The following is a 22,314-nucleotide window of genomic DNA, read 5'->3' as shown; positions in this document are numbered from 1 at the left end:
TGGTGGTAGCACCTGCAATGTATAACGGGTTCTTATTTGAACACAGTATGAATACTTGATAGCCCTGTGATGCTCAGCTTTGGCAATATGTTTCATTATCAGCCATTTACTGCTTTGGAAACTGACAGTACCAATTGAAAAATGTAAAAGCATCGGCAGAATCTTCGGTCTTCTGAACTTGGATCTGATTTTGTTTGTTGGGTTGTATTTGTTGGGATGACTGGAAAGTGTGTGTTCACAGATTCAAGTCTTGCAGACCAGGAGTCTTACTCCCCTGTTCACTACAACTTGTGTGGTGCTCTGGGTGCTAGTCTTTCTGATTAGATGATAAAACTGAGGTCCCATTCTTGCAGCATGCACTTAGCACAGTCAAAGAATCCATGGCAACAAAAAAGTTGTCCATGGCAAACAAAATTGTGCAGAAAAATCCGCTTTGATGAACAGTCACATACACTCGTAGACACTAAAGGAAAGAAGAAAAAGGATAGTGATGCACTGGGAGAAAGCAGCCCAAAATTCCGTACAGAGAAGTTTGTTGTGGCTGTAGTACAATACAAAACAGGACAGTACGTTACAGTTAAGTACATTACTGTACAGTATATTACAGTACAATACAATGCAGTGCAAAGCAATACAACACAACACAACATAACACAATACAATACAGTACAGTACAGTACAGTACAGTACAATACCATGTTGTGTATGCTGTGACTGGTTGCAGGAGATTGACGGCAAAGCCTTTCTACTGCTGAACAGTGAAATGATGATGAAATACATGGGACTCAAACTGGGGCCTGTCCTCAAGCTGTGCAACATCATCGAAAAGTTGAGGGCTCGACTCAAGTGACCATAATCTTTCTGCCTCCTTGGCCTCGTTTCTCCCTTCTCTCCTTCCCCTGACTCGTTCTGTTTCTAAATGTGAGGGCATGAGAGGAAGATTGCAAAGATGATTGTAGAGAAGAACCCAAGAATGAAAGATTAACAGATGAATCCATTTTTTTGCTCAGTAATTGGTATTTGAAAGCGCATTTTCTTCTTTTTTTTTCTTTCTTTTTTTTTTTTACCTCAGTATAACTCCCCATTTACCTCATCATTTTCAGGCGTGGGTTTTTTTGTGCGACTTTATTTGGGTCTTGTTTTTTTTTCGGGTATTTTTGGTTATGTAACTTGTGGGAGGTTGAACTGCATGGTGACAGTGTGTAGACAAAGAGATGTTTGTTGTACTGTTTATATTATGATGCTGTGTTACCGCAGTCAACCTTTGATCCTTCACCCCTTTTCATGCAACCAGAAATAGGATATATGAGCATGATGTATTTTACCTTTATTGTAATGTTGACCATAGGGGTTCATGTTACTGTTGTGTATAGGCTTTTATGTCATTTCCTTCTTTGAGGCTTTCGCTGAGTATTACATTTTTATTTGTCCAGGAATAGAGTCAGATTTTTATGGCATGTTTCTGAAGTGGACACTTTTAATCTGTCCACATTAGTCAGGACTCGGTTTCATTTTCTTTGTTATATTGTTTATGGTGAGGCATGTTTGTGCTTTAGAATGAATAGATAAAATCCTTTTGTGCTTTCCTTGTTTTGTTTCATTCTGATTTTGTTCTTTAGTCTGTTCAGTGCCAGAGAATTTTGTATCTACAAAAAAAAAGTACTCTCCCTTTGGCAGGGAAGTTTGAAGGTGCAGGAGTAATGACTTTTTTTCTTCTTTTTTTGTTTCGTTTGAATTAAGTGAATATCTATCCCAACAATGACAAATGTGGTTTCAGTCAAGATAAGATGTCAGTTATCAGAAACTGAGCATTTAAGCTTTTTTTTTTCTTCTTTTTTTTTTCCACCTAAAAGTGTCCACCCTGAGGATGATACTCACTCCTGTCTGGTTGCAGGTGAGCCAATAAAGTGTCTGCTGTGCATTTAATTTGTCTTTACATAGAAGTTGGTCAGTTGATCATTGATGACAATTTTTTTTTTAAGTGGGGAAAAAATAAAGACACATAATTCCTGTCCATTGTCCGTCGTTAACCATGGGTTTCATTAAAATTGTAGATATAACTGGCTGCTGGCCAGTTCACTGATGTTCACAGCCACACCCCCTACCATGCCCACTGTCTGGTCTTTGACCTCTTCTCAAACAGTGGGAATGCACTGGCCTTTGACCTCTTCTCAAACAATGGGGACGCACTGGCCTTTGACCTCTTCTCAAACAATGGGAACGTACTGCGCCCTCAGTGTCAGTCATTGTCACCTGCTCAAAAATGATGTCTGATTGGAACGAAGTGTCAGATATTGCTGTGAGTTTTGTCACTGTCGTTGTCATCACCTTCGAGTACAAGCAAATCATCAGACAAGGCAGATCATCTCACCTCGTTATACACATACATAATTATCTGAACAGGCTGCAAAGTTGCGTAGATGTTCTGACTGGGACCACTGTCATTGCTGGACATATATATTCAGACACATTAAACTGACCACTCAGAGTCTGTTTATGTTCACTGAATGAAACTGCATTGAAGGAAAAATCAGAATAGACTGTGTGTCAGAATACATTTTGTGTAGGATGTCAGCTGATGTTTTATAGGAGCTGACTTATTAAAAAAAATCTGCTTTTATCAGTGAATATTGTATGTTCCTTTTAGAAATAAGTACAGATGAAAAGATGAATAACTTTTCTGTTTAAGATAGACCTTTCTGGGTAACCGTTTTTTGTTGTTTTTGTTGTTGTAACAGCATGTACCAGCAAACCAATCTGGGAATGGGAAGCAAACCGATTCTCACTTACATTATCCCTTTTGTGATTTTCAACTGTGAATTGAAGATTTCAAAGTTGTTTTCATTTGTCTGTTGTTGTTTTTTTTGTTTATTGTTTTGTTTTTTCAAGATACCAGGAGAGCTGTGCGTGCAATGAAGAAACACATCTTTACTGTTCTGGTTTGTTTCTGTGCTTCGGATGATTTGTTGGTTCTGTACCTTGTGTGTACTGTGAAGGATGAATCATTGGGTGTGTACCTTGTGTGTACTGTGAAAGATAAGTCATCAGGTGTGTACCTTGTGTGTACTATGAAAGATGAGTGATTGGGTGTGTACCTTTATTGGAATGTGAAAGACAAAAATCAGCACAGGAGTGTGCTGAAATAGTGCCTTGAAAGGGCCTTCCTTCATCAGCAGTCTCTCTGTCTCTGTCTCTGTCTCTCTTCAGCCATCTCCAACGCACCCTGTTCTTTTCACTGTTGTAGAGGATGGTTTATTCTGGGGCAAGTCTGTCCATCAGCTGTCAGGATGAATGTTGTATAACTATAATGACACCCTTAGTGCCTCGCAGTCATCATTTGCATCACAGCCATGTCATTCCAGTCAGTCAATCAGTCAGTTGTTCATTCCATTCATTCGCATGCGTTGTCGAAGACTCCAAATGGAAAAAGGCCTTCTTGTGTTTTTAGATTGAGATGACCCGCTTGTTTTGATCTATGTTGTTGGTATGCATGCACATTTCTTGCCTGTTCTGACCAGTGTATGTCTATTCAGTTCCCATGGAAATCCCCGTTATGTGTTCAGTTGTGTCTGTCAGCTGTTTGGGCCAAAGAGACTATATATATGTGCTTGACTGGTGTAGTGGTGTGAAGCGAGTCATGTGATTTTAGACAGCCTGTGGATCAACAGTATTGAGCCTTCTTTTGCACCCCTGTCCCCTTCCTTCCCCCTCCCTTAACTTGGAAATGGGGGTGTTTGCGACAAAAGTAAACTACACAATGATGATCAGCTCTGTGTGTGTGTGTGGATGAATTTTGTTTAATGTCCTGTCACACATACTGGTGATTGTAGAGTGAGTGTGTGTGTGTGCATGTGTGCGCATGTGTGTGTGTGTGTGTGGATGCTTCTGTCTGATGATCCATTGACCAAGGCAGATCTGCTGGGTTTACTTATCCATCCACTCGTGGAACCTTGGTATGTTGTAATGTGTGTGGTGTGTGTGAACGTCAGGTTTGTATATAATCAACAGTACTAACTAAACTTTTCTTCAATGTGTTATTGTTTGATTTGCGAGTTTTGCTTGAAAAGAGAACTTTGATTTTTAAACAGATGATCTGTATAGACAAGGATGCATCACTATGATAATGACTAATCTATGATTGTTGGGTGGTATGTTTCCTGTTTTTGATTTTGACAAATGGTGTGAATACAGCGCTGAAAGTGATGAACAGAAACTGTTTGTTGGCTTCGGTATTGTCTAACATTGGGAAAAAAACCTATTTCTTGAATGTAATGTTGTTATTTTCTTTATTCACATTGTGATTTGGCTGGAGTGCATTCAGGTTTATTCCATTCTCCCCCTTTTCCCTATCATCAATTTATTATAGAGATTTTCTTCTTTTCTTAATTTTTTTTTAACTTGTTCATGATGAAAATTTTTAGCATGAGCGTAAGCCTTTGTCTTTATCAGGGAATCATTTGAGTAAGGACAGTTTATCAAGATCAAACACTTCACCTGCAACATTTTTAAAAATCTGAACTGGAATGAAAATGCAGGTGCAACAGTAACAACAGTAGCAACAAAATGCTGGACAATGAGAGAGAAGAAAAAGAACAGGTACAACTATACCCACCCTGTTCTCCTGTCAGACTTGCCCTGTCGTGGGAGTGGGGAGTGGGGCCATGGAGTCTGGATTTTTGTTATTTTTTGGTGGTGGTGGTGGGTTTTTTTGTTTTTTTTTAATTAAAATTTTTTTTAATTACTTCCTCTCTTCTTTTAGTTGATCATGAGTTATGTTGTTTTTTTCTTATGAAAATTACTGTCCTCTGGTAGCCCCATCCCCATCCCCTCCTTGTGGAAATATGGGATGACTGGGAAAATACTGGATTACATTAACCATGTCTGCTGCAAAGGTGTGTGGGGAAATAATGAGATCTGCTTTTCATTTTCATTGTTTCTTTTATTTGTTGTTTTTACTCTCAGTGTGTGGCCCTTGTGAAATTAACAAAGGGTTGTTTTGATACTTATTTAAAGAAAATGTTAGCTGTTTGATGTGTTCATATCCAATTCATTCATTCATTCTTATGACTCGTAATTTGTGTGTCATGATGGACATTTTGTGTGTGCACACGAAGTTACTTATGTATACTCATTGACATTTTTTGTGTTTACATCAAGTTATTTGTGTATACTCATAGACATTTTGTGTGTGTACATCATCATTTGTGTATGGTGATGGATATTTTGTGTGGTACAACAAATTGCTAAAACCTGATCACCTATGCAGTGCACATCTTCCTTTCTGAAATGTAGAAAATTGTATGTATGTGTGTGTGTCTGTGTGTGTGACATTTGTTACGGAAAAAGACATTTGAATTTTAAATATGAACATGTTACAAACATCAATCTTATTTGTTTTTGAATTTGGCATCTTCTGCGTTACCCCCCCACCCCCACGCCTCCCCCCTCCCCCCACGCCTCCCCCCTCCCAAAAAAAAAACCCCAACAGATCATTCATAGAGAGAAAAGGGGATGGGGGTGGGGGGGGAGGCTTTCCTGATCTTTGCCCATTGCAGCATGCATTGTTCCACATCATTGTCCACCTTTTGCTGTCTCTCCTTGTTCTGTAGAGTCTGATGCCGATATGTAGGTTGACAAATACAGCGAAATTATGCCACCCCCTACCCCTCAACCTAACTCTGGTTTCTGCCCGTCTCTTCATGGCAAAGTACAAAGATTTTTGTGTTGTGTTTGTAGATGGGGTTTTTTGTGGGTTTTTTTTTTATCATCAGAGTTCCTCTGGAGATGCATCTATATGCTCTCAGCTCTGAATATGTGTGCATAACCTTTCTTCGAACATTTGGTTAGTGTAGAGGTTGGATTGTGTTTTTGATGTAAGGCGTGGAAAGTTTGTGGGTGTCAGACACAGAGAAACAATGGGTGTTTGTGGTCGTTAAATTGTGGTGAGTGCTGCACAAGGCATATATTGTGATGTTATGTATTGCAGTGCTCATCAAGGATTATTGATGATATCAGAGGAACAACTGTGGAGTAGAGCCTCGAGAGAAAAGGAAAGATAAGAGAGAGGGAGAGAGAGAGGGTAGAGATCAGAAAGAGCAGAGAAGAAAAAGTGAATCATTTGTAGAAGAATGATTCCTTCCCTCACCTTTTTCTTGTTGCTGTTCTTTACTTTCTTTTGTCCCTTCTTTTGTTCATTTTTCCCTCTTCATTACAATGATGGACTGCTGATTGGTGTTTGTTAAATTGGGACATTTCCCACATACCCCAAAGAACCTGTATAGCTTCCTCAACCATTATCTCCCTTATGTTTTTTTTATATTTTATCTTTTGATATTGATTTGTAACATAAGACTGATGTAAATATTTTACTTTGTTGAAAGATTGTCAAGATGTAACCAGCTAGTGCTCTGGTATACATTTTATGTATAACTTCCTGGAGGCATATTAGTTTTTCTTGTTTTTTTTCTTCTCTTTATCCTAATCTTACAAAAGTAGATTTGTGAGAATGAAATGCCCATCACATGAAACTCTGCACATTCCATGGTCAAGATTTGATTGTACCATTTCATTTTGACCTCTCATCAGTGAAAAGTAGTGTGTGTATCAAAGCACATTGTGTGATGTATATCTGTGTATTTTGTACATCATAATATTTGAGAAGAAGGAAGGTGCTTTTCCGTCTGGCCATAATGGTTGTTCTGGGGATGATTTGTGCCCCTTTGCAGAAGTCTGTCAGTTTGTTGTAGATTAATTTCTGCTGCAGGAAAATGACACTGATTTTTTGGAAAATATATATATTTATATGATAATATAGAAAGTATGAAATGGTCAGCTTTCTTGCAGCTACAGATAATCTTGATAGACATATCACACAAAAAACACCCCAAAACCAAACAGCATTGATTGCTGAGAGAACTTAAGTTTAGATTACACATTTTTTTAATGCATTTATCTTGATTAGTTGATATTGGAAGTGTTAAATGTGTGTGTGTGTGCACATGTGTGTGTGTGTAAGTGCAAGTATGTGGAGAATTGTCTTCACACTAGGCATCGTAGTTTTTCACTACAGTTGAATCAGTCGGATGTATTTCATGGGTCATGTTTACAGTGTGACAGCAAACATCTGATGGGTCAACAAGGTCTGCTTCTTTTTGTCAACAGTATTTTGACAACCCGGCCTTCCTCAGGTAAGGTATAGTGCTTTGTGCCAGTTGACAGAAATGTTATTGGTAAAAAGATGTCTGGATCATTGAGTCATCAGATTGTTGCTGTTTTTTTATATGTGTGTGTGTGTATTCATCCTTAAATATATGGCCGCTAAACTCATGGCATGCAGTGTTTGAGAAAGAAGAAGAAAGTGTAAGTGGTCCATGTTTGCCTGTGTCTGCACTGTACAGAAGCAGCAGAAACTGTGGCGTCAGTATCACATCATGGTTTTCATTGCCCAGGGCTCAGGGATTTTTGTTCTTCATTTATCTATGACCTGTTGAATGTCAGAGTTGTGTCCTGCGAATAGCATGTTTTTAGCTTGTATGTGTTTTAGACTTTGCTAGATTAAGGTGATGTTTGGGTAGTTTTGGTGTTGTGGTTACAGTTTTAGTTCTATGGTGTTAAAGCGTGTGAACTGATCCATATGTGCTACGTTACATCTGCTTATGAAAACTAAAAAAGCCTGACCAGCCAGGGCATAAATCCAATATGCCTGTCGGGCCTTAGTGTTGTAAGCACTTGATAGCAGCAGCCGGCAAATTTGTGTGCTTTTGGTAAGACATGCATATACACACCCAGTTACACTCTACAACACATGACCGCACACCCCCGCACACATAGAAAACATCAGTATCATCAGGCTATTGATATTGGACATGAACTGGAAGAAGAAGAAGAAATATTGTCTTCATCATCACTATGGTTGTCCTTTGAAGTTGACAAAGGCATTACAAAATCAGGTTTGCCCGCGCACACACACACTCACACATTCTCATCCACACTCAAACAGTTCTTCACAGTTGAATACCAGAAATGTGAAAAGCAAAGCACTGACTTAATATGGGTGAAAGTGACCAAAGTAAAAGACAAAAGGAGATGACAAAGTGTAGGACCAAGAAGAGAGGAAAAAAGACATTTTCTTTTTTATTTGTGATAGGAGTAATGATTATTTGATCACATCGTCATATATGTGCACATTTCATTAAAAAATATACAGGTATAGCATACGCAAGTTTTTTTTTTATGACACAGATGTGGGTATGTTTGAGATATGTAATTTATTTCATGTTCTGCTGCAGGAACTGAAACTGGATATATGTTCACTGTTGACACTGTGACCAGATCATCTTAGGATGAAAATATCAGTGAGCTTGGTAGTAATCTTGAATTCTGGAAAAGAAAAAAAAAAAAGAAACCAAACTTATAGAACTTTATAAAGTTAACATACAATTTGGCAAATTATATTGACAAAGCATGAATATGTGGGCCGTGTCACAGAAGGTAACAAGATCAATTAAAAAACTTAGATGTTTTCAGTGAGTGGAATCTCTGTCGAATGATATTCTTGCTCTCTTTGACACATGCAAAGAAATACTTATGGCAATTTTCGATGGTAAACCCTATAGTATTGAGATGTGACATTGATACTCATTTCTTTCTGTTGCTATTTGGATTTTTTGTTTGTATACTTTGGCTTGTGCATGGGTGTCTGTATGATAATGGACTCTTTTCTGCTGAAATGCAATATAGAGGCTGGCTTGAAATGTTGGTTTACAACAACAAAATTTGATGCTTGTAACATTGAGGTAACAACACTGGTGATGGGAGCAGTTTCCAGACTATGTACAAGTAAACAAATGAAAAAAAAATTGCAGTATTGTTCAAGGCTCAGCTGTAGGAATGGAAGTGACCCACAGACTTGTTTGGTGGTTGTGACTGCAGCTGCCTTCACCTTTTGTTATTTTTATTCACAGCACAGAAATTGTACACCAGTCACCTTAAATTCGCTTCTCTCAATGGCATTTAAATCTTTGCTGAAACAACTGATTTTAGATGATATAAAATGTCACTGACACCAAAGTGATTCATCTGCTGCACTTCAGTTGTGATATGACTATGAAGAATCTCTCCACAGTGTGTGGAACCAAGCAGATCCTGGCAGAAATGCTGACTTTAAGTTTCATCATTTAAAGAGCAGTTTAAAGAAATAAGCACAGACAAAATCAGTGAATGAAGAATTCTCATGGCAGTTTTTCAGATAAGACCTTACACTGCTCCAGTGTCTAACATCAGTGCTGTGCCGTGCTTTATCAGTTATGTGCCTTAGTGTTTGTAAGGATTTGTTCTGTTTGTGCTTTCTTAGTTGGATTTCCCTTTGACCAAAGCCTTTTTGACTTCCATTCTTCAGTTTGTGCTGATTGTTGAGTTTTCTGGGATGTTCAGTATTCTGGGATGGAGAAAAATGAGGTCACTGTAAGAGACTTTGCTAGAGGGGGTGTGCATTCTGTCATTCTCATTGGAATACAGATTTTTATTTTTACTTGATTTTGAATGTCACATTTCATGTACGAATGGGGTATAATTTTCTTTTTTTTTAACCAGCATTTATATCGCATTAGTAAGAGTTTTCTTCTGACAAGATTTCACTGCCATATATATTTGTGTATCTCATTTGTTGGTGCAAGTATGACAATAATACAAGTAGGTCCTGTCTTTTCTTCAAAATGTATCAAGTTTGTCACTCTAAAAACTTTCATTGTGAGAACCAAATGGCAATAAAAAGGCTGAATATTGATTTCTTTGGAGTATGAGAATGCATGTGTTTGTGTATGTTGAAATGTATCCTGAGAACACCAAATGCATGAAACATCAGGCATTTTAAAAAGAAAAAAAGTCCTGTTTTCCACAATTCTTCCATAACTTGAAAAGAACAAAAATCTTCATTTAACCAACATAATAGAAGAAGAAGCTTTTTTCCCCTTTTCTTCAAGTTGGGGGTTGGTGGTAAGGGGTTAAATCAAACTGCATCATTTGTCACGCATAACTGGAATACCCTTCATTGTGTGACACTCTTACAAACTTACAATGCTGAAGGTGTGTTTAAAACCAGTATGGGAGTCAACAAGACAATAAATATGTATAACTATTTATGGCAAATAGATTTAACAGCAAAATCTGATCAAGATAAAATTGCTTGTTGGAGACACGCAAAAGCTTCAGTGCAAAATTTCCTGTTCACAGAATTCTCAGCAACATTCATATAAATGATTGTACAGCCTTGGGTTCTCCTCTGCTCTGTACCTCTCTTTTTTCTTCTGTCCTTTATCCTTCTCCTCCCCTCCTGTATCACCATTACTCTCTCCCAATCCCCTGCATCACACACACACACACACACACACAAACACATTCAAGCTCAATGAGTCTATTTTTCGTTTCAATTTTTGTTGGGGTCATTGGCTTACACACCTGTTCCATACTGCATTCAACAAAAAAAGAAAATCACATACACTCGCACACTTACTTTCAAACCTTTTTTGGGGGGCACACAAGATTGTTTATTGTTGCTTATAACCCAGCAGACTGCACAGGGCCATATCAGGACTGTCAAACCATACAAATGCTCAACCATGTCCCAAAAACCCCTCATATCTATAAAAAAAAAATGGAGAAATAAAATATCACAAACCCATTAAATCCAGTCCATGACACATTACTTTAACCATTTAGCTCCTTAGGGCAAATAAGACAGGCTGTGCTGAGGACATCAGCGCTTTCACTTAATTTATCATCCCCAGATCACAAAAAATTGTAAGAGAAAAAATCGATACTTGAAAGACAAACAAAAAATACATAAAAAATGCCATATAGGCAAATAACACCAGAACAGGCAGCTAGTGCCCATCCCAGCGTTTCACCACCTAATTGCCAGAGCAAAACAGCACAGATAGCACATCAGAGACTGCGGTGAAAGAGACAAAAGTGTCAAGGCTCACTTGACAAAAGAAAGGGGAATGGACTGGGAAGACAGAAAAAGCAGACAACAGCAAAGGAAGGAAAAAGACAGAAATAAAGTGAGCAATAAAAAAAAAAAAAGAGGAAATTTCTAGCACAGAATTTCCTGGTGGGGATGCTGTTTGTACTGAGATATCCCTGGCATCCAAACTACAAGGGGGCCCAAAAGACAATTTAGGCCTGGAAAATAAAACTAAAAGAATACACATCCTGATCCCCACAAGATGTGCAAACACACACACACACACACACACACATACTTGTATAGACTAACAATTATCTAACGACACATGGTAGAAACATGTAAATGTTTCAAGCACACACCAATCAATGTAAAATCTAAACATAAATCAACCTTCACATCCCAATAACTATCTTCAGATAACAAAATTCTGACACACTGTGACACTTGTACATAAACACAGTAATTTTCGCAAAAACTATTTTAGAGCATTCAGGATATAAGGGCCTGTACTTGACAAGAAAACCATGCACTGGCGCTTTCTGAACATGACTGTCAACAAAAAAAAAATTAATGGATTCTGTGTATATCTAATTGACACTCAAATTCTTGTTATACTGATGCAAAATTAACAAATAATGCCCACATTACAAATGTCAATAAAAAGATATCAAACAAGCGTATGGAGGTGACAAATGTTTTTACTGGTAACTATGAAATATAACAAATTTGTGCAGAAATGGCAGTCAACATACATAGTGTATGAATATTTGTCGTTCTGTCTACTTCATTTTGACGTTGAAGGGTCAAAGTTTTGAGCAATGTTCTGTATGTATTCCCCAAAGTACAAATTATACATGTATCTGTAAATCTTTGTCCGAATAAAAACTGTTAAAAATAAAAAGTTGATTTAAAAGAATAATTTTCAACTGCAAAGTATAACCCAGCTCACGTCTCCACGACGTCCTTTCCATTTGTTGCTAATTTTTCATAGTTTCTGGTCCAGTTTAAAGGATGTGTTAACGCGGTGAAACGATCCCTGCGAACTGATTAATGACCCATATGCTTCATCACATCTGCTTTATCACAAAAAAAGAAAAGAAAAGAAAAAGCAGCTGTCTGACTGTGCATATATCCAATATGTCAGTCAGGCTTTGGTGTTTTAACCACTTGATAGCAACAGCCTGAAAATTTCTTTGCTCTTGATAACGTATACATACACTACAAGTGTTAAAAAAAGAAAGGAAAAAAAAGGGCTGGCGAGTCATTGAAAGCCTGTCCTTGGTTTGTGTAAAGCATTCACATGAAACGAAGTAAAATAATTGAACAAAATAAAGAAATAAGTAAAACACTTCGCAATATAATTAATAATTACATTTTTGTTGTCATATCCTTTTCTTCATTTCATGTAACATGAAAGCACACACCCAGCACAGTCTGTTCTTGCTGGCAAATCAGAATCTGCTTTTATCTCTACCAACATCAACAATGATACTCATTCATAAACATTGTGCTCTGAATGTCACTAACCTTTTATGAAAAAATGTTTGGCAAAGCTGACAACAAAAGTATTCTTGCTGATGTGCTCATTTGCAGGCATTGCACATGCTTGAGATGACATTGCTCACGACTGTGTGGATTCACGTTCAGATTTATCTGGTGCAGTTATAGTGTGTGTGTGTGTGTGTGTGTGTGTGCTCTGCACATTTACACTCATGTAAATGTATAACTTTGTGTAAATACCTCTTTATTTGTCTGTCATTGGTTTACTCATGCTGTCTGTTTGCTTGTCCATGTGTGTTCATGACAGTGACACCAGAAATGACAATTGCCATGTGTCAGTTTAAACATGTCTTCAAGCTATTCTGTATTCCAGTCATTCCTTCAGTGTTAGGCTTCAGGCGCAGATGGAGTATCTCCCATTATCATTGGTGTTCATATATATATATATATATATATATATATATTGCTCTTCACGCAATAAGTGCATGGATGGAGTGAATTAGGACGGGGTGCAAACACACATACCAGCACACCCAAACACAATCTATCTATCTATCTATATTCTGACAAAGTTTAAAACAAAATCTGAGCTGATTTGTGCATATACTTACATGATCTGTTTTAAACTTTGTCAAGTTTTCCCCTATTATCTAGTTGTCAGTTTATGCTCACACACACACACACAAACAATGATGGATATATGGAGTGTCAACTGTTGCTGACAGTCCAGCCGACCGCACAGGGCCATATCAGGACTGTCAAACCATACAAATGCTCAACCACGTGTACACAAAACTGTCACATACATTCACACACACACACACACACACAAAACAACAACTGTAAGATAAACTCAGTTCGTGACATTTTATCCCAACCATTTAATGACATATGGACACCCACAGTTGTGTAAATATAATGTCTCCTGCCAACTAACTGTACATACCTTCCATGAATACTTCATGGGCTGCACTGACACTTTTCTCGTTCACTATTGTTATGACTGGTCAAGCAGGGCAGTACATTCCCATCTTTACCATCCAGCTGATATTGATTTCTGCATCAAACGGATTTGACAGTTTTCTTCTTCGATCCTTCAGTTTGGTATTCATCTCCAAATGGATTCGAGCGCTGTTTTTTTGTTTTTTTCTCTCCCCAGCTTACAGAAACGACATAAAATACAGACATAAATATGCTTACCCTGCTAGCTCTCTGTCACATGTCAACATTCTCATCTGAACCCAGTCACCTTTACGATGAGCCATACATCAATGACAGTCCCCTCTTGACGCCTCACAGTGGTACTGAAAGTAATTTACAACACATTGTGTGCTCCTGTTGTGATTTCCAATGCACTGTCAGCTTCCAGTGTGATTTCCAACGCACTACAAACCTCTCCGGCACAGCTTATCATCTCCTTCACTCTTGTCCGGTATATGAACAGCCATCTCTTCTTCTGATACACGAGGGTGAAAGTTTTGTATTGTTTTGCTCTTTGTCACAACAGATTTCTCTGTGTGAAATTCGGAATGTGTTCCCTCCCCAGGGATAGCATGTTGCTAGAGTGCACTGCAGCCCTTCTTTTTCTGCCTGAAAGTGTATTTGTTTTCCTATCAAAGTGGGTTTTACAACATACTTTTGGCAGGGACAATCCCTTTGTTGTTGTGTGTTCTTTTATGTGCACAAAGTGCATGCTACACATGACCAAGGTTTATTGTCTTAGCTGAAGTGTCTCCCAAACCTTGGACGAGATGGAATGCTGACTGTATGTGCTAGGATGGTGGGTGTTTTTTTCAGGATGATCTCTCCACTTAACGCCGTTCACTGCTGGTGATCTCATTCAAACATGACCCACTTTCTGTTCCTAATACCAGAAAAAAAGAAACTCCACAGGTTTGGCAAATTAATTTACTATCATCGCTACCAGAAACACAAAACAAAAACACGAGCATACAGAGACAGAAGCAGGCAGACATCAAGATAAGGTGAAAGAGGGAGGGAGTGGGGTGACAAGGACTGAAAGTCCTTCTCTTCCTGGTAACTCTTCAACAAGGGAGGCAAATCACCTAAAAAAACAAAAAAAACAACAAAAAACAATTTAACAACTTGTACATATAGGCTGAAAAAGGAACAGATGAAAATACCCCAACAATGCATTCAAAAACATTTTTTCGATACAGGTTAGGAATATATGAATCTTAGGCAATGTAGCTGCGGTGTAGCTGGAAAAAGACCACCCAGAACAACCATGAACTGTCTGAAACGCAATCTGAATAAAGATCACATGGCCAGGACCATTTGGCTATAGTACCCAGACTCCAGGCTTCACTTGTCCTGTGTCATGGGTTGTTTCAAAACAAGATTTCAAATCAGTTCTGGGATGGTGTTTGATGGAGAAACAGAATTATGTGCTGAAAGTCCATGCTTGTTTTGCTCCTTGTTTAACAATTTGCATTCCAAGCAGTTCTTTGTTGATATGACAGGTTCTCAGGTGTGCAGGGGATATCAATAAAGGTTCAGCTCTGCAACCAGATCACTCTACAACTATGCATACTTATGTACAGGTAGAAATTTCTCGCAGAAAAATCAACAATTCTACACCTTCACATATTTATGTACAGGTTGAAATTTCTCACAGAAAATCAATGATACCACAACTCTTTACAATCCTGGAGAAACCTAACCAAACTATAATATTGCTGACAACAGCAATGCATTTCTTCTCTGTAGATTCTGAGCAGTCAATAAAGTAAACACAGCTTAACTGTAATGCTGTGACATATTCACCCAAGTTCAAGGAACCAATTTTCTACCTGAGATAATTAAGCATCCATGCATCACTTTCTTCAACTTATCACAAGTGCCTGAGGCAGGAATTTGCTAGATGCCATCAACAATTCTTAGAAAGAAAAAAAAAATCACAGAATGCAGAAAATATATTCATCATGTGTTCTCATTAAAAATTTGTCTGGAAATTACAATACACTGGATAAGGCATTCTTTAAAAACATTGTTAGGCAAGAGAGAGAGACAAACAGAGAGACAGAGAGATAACAGGAATGGTTTATTCATACATACACACAACATGAGCAAATGGATATGCATCATTTCCATTGATTAACCACAGCTAGTGCACAGAAAATTACCCCAATATACAATTCACACTTTACCCCAATATATATTAAACTTTTATAGGACACCAATGTACTAATTAAACAAAGTTAAAGCTTTATGGTTAGTTACAAGTGAATAGTTTATCAACAGTTTTAACTTAACTGTCAGTTAATGCTTATCACCAGTTACAATTAAAAACCGTACATGTGTATGGTTTATCTCCAGTTTGAACTGACAGCATTTGAAAAGGAGCATATATTAACAACACAGCTAGGAATGCCAGTTATGAAGCAGTAGCTACTCACTGAATCAATGATAACTTACAATGTTACACAAAATCAAATAAAGAATGTATCTAACTCTTTGTAAATGTGAAACTGTTCTGAGCCTGACATTTATTAACCTGACTATATTTCACGTTTTCTTGTTATCATTACATCACAGAAGAAAATAACATACATATATTACCAAGGCAAGAGACGCAAAAAAAAAAAAAAAAAAAAAAAAAAAAAAAATCAAAAACCCCATGTTTCAATGGAGGTTTGATGAACTTCCAAGAAAAACATGACAAAATCTGTGCAGTTTTCTGAGTTAGTTTACAACTGCGGCAGTCACTTTACAGCTACAGCTATTAGCTTACAGTTATGGCCTCCACATTATATCATCAGAGTGGATCAATGATAACAAATGTAAACAAATCAAATGTGACTTCTTGCTCAGCAAATGCTCTTTGCGAAAACGGAACAAAAAATTCATCCAGTAACTTAATATGACATTCTGTTTAACCACTTAGGGAATACTTGGTTCTTATATAACTCTATCTGCGCAAAAACGAAAGGTAGGAGTGATATGCCAACATGTCTTATACCGTACATGAGTGACAGCAAACAAAGAGCAACAGGCCAGCACTGTGCTAACACGTGGCATGAAACACCCATACCTAATAGTAATACATTGTGTCTTTCAAAATAATGACAACAGCATGAAATTCACTCAGATTATTTACTAATAAACCAGGGTAACACATTCTGCTGTCTTCTGATTTCAAGAAATAAATCATTGATAATTTTCAGGGGTTTTTTGTTTTGTTTTTGTAAGTGGACACTATATACAGGATAACACATTCAACTCTCTTCCACTATGTAAAAGAGACCAAAATCCATTATTTATCATTGGTGGTAATAGCCAAAGCAACCACACAAGCCACATCTGGGCTGAATATACTGTCTATATAAATCCCATAGAACTGAGAAAAAACACCAACAATAAAAAGGAAAAATTAAGCACAATTACAGTCATATTCGTGCCCATAAGCCTAAGACATGCCTCTGGCACTGACCATTCCGTCAATTTTTCCCCAAAGGATTAAGAAAAATAACCTGAGCACAAACATAATCATACACATTATCTATATAAAAAGTAAATATAATGCATGATCATATATATACACTTAAAAAGTAATGCAAAATTACACACAAACAAAACTTAAGACTGGCTGCATGTATTTATTCACATATCTTTTCATATCAAGTTTCACAGACTTTTAAAAATAAAGATTTTATCACCCAACAAAGACTTGAAAGTAGTACTTTGTCAGGAAAAAGTCAAGCAAACAACGCACCCCCCAACCCCCAATCTCCCCAAACAAACAAACAAAACAAAAAAACCACTATGCACAAAGATTAATGGAATCAAATGATCACAAACACATGCTAAAATTGGTCATGAATACATGACATCTTGTACAAACAGATTTTGAAATAATCAAAATGATTTTAAAATAACATAGTTGTGTTTTTTTTAATCTTTCTTTCTTTTTATCTTTTACTTATATAATTCTTAACGTAAATCATTGTTCAAGAATTTATCAGATATACCTAAGGTTAATCACAGGTGTTTTTTTTTATGTCAAGGTCAACAAAACCACGACATATCATGAAGGAAACTTATACCCAATCACATAATAAAATATGAATGTATTCCTCAACATCAAACTGGTACAAATATATACATATAAGCACTTGTTTCAATGTGGAAAACTGAATTATGCTTTCTCAATATTCTTATTAAAAAACAACAACAACAACAAAAAACCACTGATTTTAAATTAACGAAACAACATAAAGGCTTAGAATGATCAAGTCAAAATATGAATCAATAAACAGTCAACATGACATACTTTCTTCCTATTACAAAATCCAATATCAATCAGTTGCAAAAATGCTGCTTAGCTATAAAAATCACCACAAAACAATCTTTGTAATAACTGAAATCAAATATCTTCTGTCATTTACACCTGATGACTTTACCACATTTACACTGTGTGAATACTTCACCACTGATTTACACTTGATATCAGTGATAGAACATTCATGATGTAAAAAAAACTTCCATATCAAACATCCTCAATCATTCAAACCAGCTCTAAAAAACAACAACATACCATATCAATTGACTTGCCACTTGCCTACAAGGCTCACTTCATTTCATAAGAACAAAAAAACAAACAAACCCCATAACAACAAAATAACCCCTTTTCTCTTTATGGGAAAGAAACTCCTTATATATATTCAAATAATTCCAGTTTCTTAAAACCCACATAATAATTCAATATACTTTCTTCTGTATCAAAGCAACACAAATAGAAATGTCTCTACTACTTAATAGCTTGTTACATGGGGAGGGTTTTCTGGCATGACAAAATTGATGTCCTGAAAGCAGTCAGCTTGCCACAATTTTTGCTCTATGTCAATGGAATTTCTTTCAGAGATGCAGGTTACATGAAGGAACCCATGATGATAGGAAATATAGCCTGACAATGTCAGAAAACTTATCCTATTTCATCCCGATGAAAGTTTGTTGTTGTTGTTTTTAAAGTTGCACACACAGCACATGCACACACACACACACACACACACACACACACACACTCACTTACACACACTTCACTCACTCTCTGTTGGGAGTAATTCAATGTTTTGACCCTTCTGAGTGAGAAGAATGAAACCATTACAAAAAAAAGTTCAATTTCACACACACACACACACACATGCTAAATTTTGTTGATACAGACCTACAGTTTCAGTTCAATGAAGGTGTCAGAGTGTGCAGACTGATCCATATATGCAATACATCTTCTGTTAAACAAATAAAAAACATTTTTATAAAAAGGCAGCAAATGCCTGACCCTTGCAAAATCCTAATGCAGCAATGGATCTGTAGCAGTCTCATACATCTTGCTGTATCAATTTCAAATACCCATGGGTGGGAGTGAATGATTTTAATGCTGATCCGATACATCTTGCTGTTTCAATTTCAAATACCCATGGGTGGGAGTGAATGATTTTAATACTGATCCGATACATCTTGCTGTATCAATTTCAAATACCCATGGGTGGGAGTGAATGATTTTAATACTGATCCGATACATCTTGCTGTATCAATTTCAAATACCCATGGGTGGGAGTGACTGATTTTTGTTAATACTGAAACCTTTACAGCCAGTGTCCAGGGGCCGCTTTACCAAAGTTTCATGTCTTAATATGACCCTGGCCGCTTTACCAAAGTCCGTGTCTTAATACTGAAACAATGTAAAATTAATGGGGTGAGGGGAATGGGAAAACAACCATGAAAATGCCAATACCAAACTGGATTATACAGAAATGCCCCCATCTAAGTTTTTCAGTTTACCAAATCAACCCAGTGGATACCAGAAATTCAAGAATGACAAATAAACAAAACAAAACAAACAAAAAACAAAAACAAAAAAAAAACTACACACACACACACACACACACACACACACAAACCCACAAAAAAACAAGAGAAACAAATCACAGCAGAAATAAGCAACGATCTGAAAAAAAAAGGACAAAAAATGAAGACGGACAATACAAAACAAATTCTGATCTTGGGAAATATTCAGGAATATGTTGTATTGCCTAACTGCAGTCGCTTTTGAGTCATGACAGACTTCTCTCAGGGTGGAATTCTAGCTGCTCTCTGGAAACCCTGTAATGGAGGTGCAAGGTTGTCTCCCAAATTTCAGTTTCAGTTTCTCATTCAGGCAAATCAATTTACTCTACACCGTGTTTGCCAGCTAGATGCCTGACCAGCAACATAAACCAACATGCCTTGAGTGCATGCATATATACTTGTGTACCCATCAGAGTGGATTTCTTCTGCAGAAGTTTGCTACAGGACAATCCTTTTGTTGCCGTGAGTTCTTTTTTCAGTGTGCCAAGTGCATGCTGCATATGGGACCTCGGTTTACCATCTCATCCGGATGACTAGATGCTGCGTTTGATTTTCCTGTCAAACTTGGGAGAGAAGGCAAGAACGAGATTCAAACCTAGACCAGTGACACTGCATTGGCAGATAAGCATCTTAACCATTCCGCCACATTCCTCAGTGTCTCCACAGTGTAGAGCCACTTAGTTTTTCCTCCCTTCTTTCTTGTCTACACAAATATTTGTTTCCTTTCATTTTGCTTATTCTCTGTACAATTTCATCAGGGGCAGCTCTCTAGTTGCTGCAGGAGTTTTACTGCACACTAAGTGCGTGCTAGCTGCACAAGAGATTTCAGTTTATCTTCTCATCCAACACACTATCACCTGGACCATCACTCAAGCTTGACTGAAAGGGAGAAGAAAAAAACCCACAACGACCAGTCCTTGCAGTGGTTGAGCTCATGACCCTTAGTGCAGCGTCCATTCAACCATTGCTCCATGTGAGCTTTACTTCCTGTTTGTCCTCACAATGTGATGAGAATAATCACTTTATTTCTGGTGCATTGTTCTCCACACTCACACTCCGCCTTACAGACAGGAAGACAAGAAAAGGAAACAGGAAAGGGGTTGACTTGTGTTCATTCACTATCACAGTGATGGAATAAATGTAAAGGAGGGAAAATGTTAATATTATTGATTATCACTGATATTCATACAGCGCCTATCTTCGATCGGAGACTCAGCTCAAAGCACCTCGCAAACACAGTCATTTGCACAACAGGCTGCCAACCTGTGAAGAGCCGACAAACAGCTGCCTTTAGGTGCTTTATCATTCGTTTCCCGTGTCAACCAGTCAGGCTTTCAATCACATTAATCATGTTATGATCAACAACTAGCCACTGGATGACTGCTAAGTAGTGGTCCAAGCAGTAAACAAGGTGAAATCATCAAGACAACCCAAAGTCATGTGCTTGTGCAATAGCAGCTACCACAGCTGTATGTTTCATGTGAAGTAACTACCAGAGAAATGTCAAGTGGTGTGCCAGCTTCTGATGTACCAAATCAATACATCAAATTCTAACAAAATTACGCAAAGTGAAAAGAATATGAGAGACCACGTCAGCCAGGACAGGGCTCAAGATCAACAAGAAGAAGACCGAGATGATGAAGATAACACCACTGCCAACACTCCAGTCACAGTCGGTGGAGAGCCCATCAGGGAGGTGGAGTCTTTTGTCTACTTGGGAAGCGTGGTTGACCGACAGGGAGGCACGGACCGAGACGTCACAGCCAGAATCGGCAAGGCAAGAACAGCTTTCATCATGCTCAAGAACATCTGGGCATCTGGAGCAATCAGTATGAAAACCAAACTCCGCATCTTCAACTCCAGTGTGAAGTCAATTCTGCTCTACGGATGCGAGACATGACGGACAACACAGATGATGCAGCAGAAGATTCAGACATTCTTCAACACCTGTCTGAGGCGCATCTACAAGATCCGATAGCAGGAGAAGATCTGAAACGAAGATCTGTGGGAGCGAGCAGGAGAGGAACCAGTGGCCAAGCAGATACTGCGGAGGAAGTGGGGCTGGATTGGACACACCCTCAGGAAGCCAGCGTCCAGCATCTCACGCCAAGCCCTGACCTGGAACCCGCAGGGAAAGAGGAAGAGAGGCCGGCCTCGCAACAGCTGGAGGCGAGATACCAAGGCAGAGCTGAAGCAGCAAGGGACCAACTGGACTGGAATGGCCAGAACAACCCAGAACAAAGTGCAATGGCGAGGGGTCGTCGATGGCCTATGCTCTACCAGGAGCAAAATGAATGAATGGGCAAAATGAATGATGAATGAAAAGAATATCAGAAAACCCCCAAAATCAACAACAATAACACACTTACAATCAAGACTCGTTGTGTTGTGTTGTAAAGATAACCACAAGTCATTTCATAAATCAGTAAATAAAACACTAAAGCTAAAAAAACCAAACACACACAAAATACTAAACCAAAATGGAAAATTAAGGAGAAAACAAGTGTATTAAATACCTCAGTCAGTAACAAGATCAACTATTCTACAAATGCGCTGAGCGACACTTGGTCTGTCTTATAAAAATTCACCTTAGCTCTCATCCCCTCTTGCCTGTCTGCTCTGTGCTGTGTAAGGAATGTGAACAATGGTAACAAGATGATGTAAACAATTGCAGCAATCTTCAACTCTCTTTTTTTCACATCCAAGACAGTCTGCATCCAAAGGCAGATAAAAGAACATGCACAAGCACCCTCAGCATATGTGCCTGATACTGCATGTTTACACACACTCTTCCATGCACACAAACACATGCGTGCGCACACATGCAAGCACACACACACACACACCAACACCTAATCACACACGAATGCTTTGAAATGTCTCCTTCCAGAATCATTCTAAAAAATTATTCACTCATTTTACAAACACACACATACACAAGCACTAAGAGCATGCATCTCCCACCCTCAACCTACCTA

The 22,314-nt window shown here is 38.0% G+C and overlaps 1 protein-coding gene across 1 annotated transcript in view; it reads left to right on the top strand.

Moving 5' to 3' along the window:
• Window positions 1-16,102, top strand: part of LOC143298368 (polycomb protein SCMH1-like) — a 29,731-nt gene extending 13,629 nt beyond the window's left edge. Inside the window, exon 12 of the mRNA XM_076611269.1 lies at window positions 725-16,102. Within this exon, the coding sequence (XP_076467384.1) occupies window positions 725-850 (126 nt within the window). The 3' untranslated portion in view covers window positions 851-16,102. The remainder of the gene's footprint in view (window positions 1-724) is intronic.
• Window positions 16,103-22,314: the final 6,212 nt, after the last annotated feature.

Source organism: Babylonia areolata, chromosome 23, assembly GCF_041734735.1.
Source record: "Babylonia areolata isolate BAREFJ2019XMU chromosome 23, ASM4173473v1, whole genome shotgun sequence".
NCBI classification, from domain to species: domain Eukaryota; kingdom Metazoa; phylum Mollusca; class Gastropoda; order Neogastropoda; family Buccinidae; genus Babylonia; species Babylonia areolata.
The sequence above is the reverse complement of the archived record's forward strand: the minus strand, read 5'-3'. Positions and strand labels throughout refer to the sequence as shown.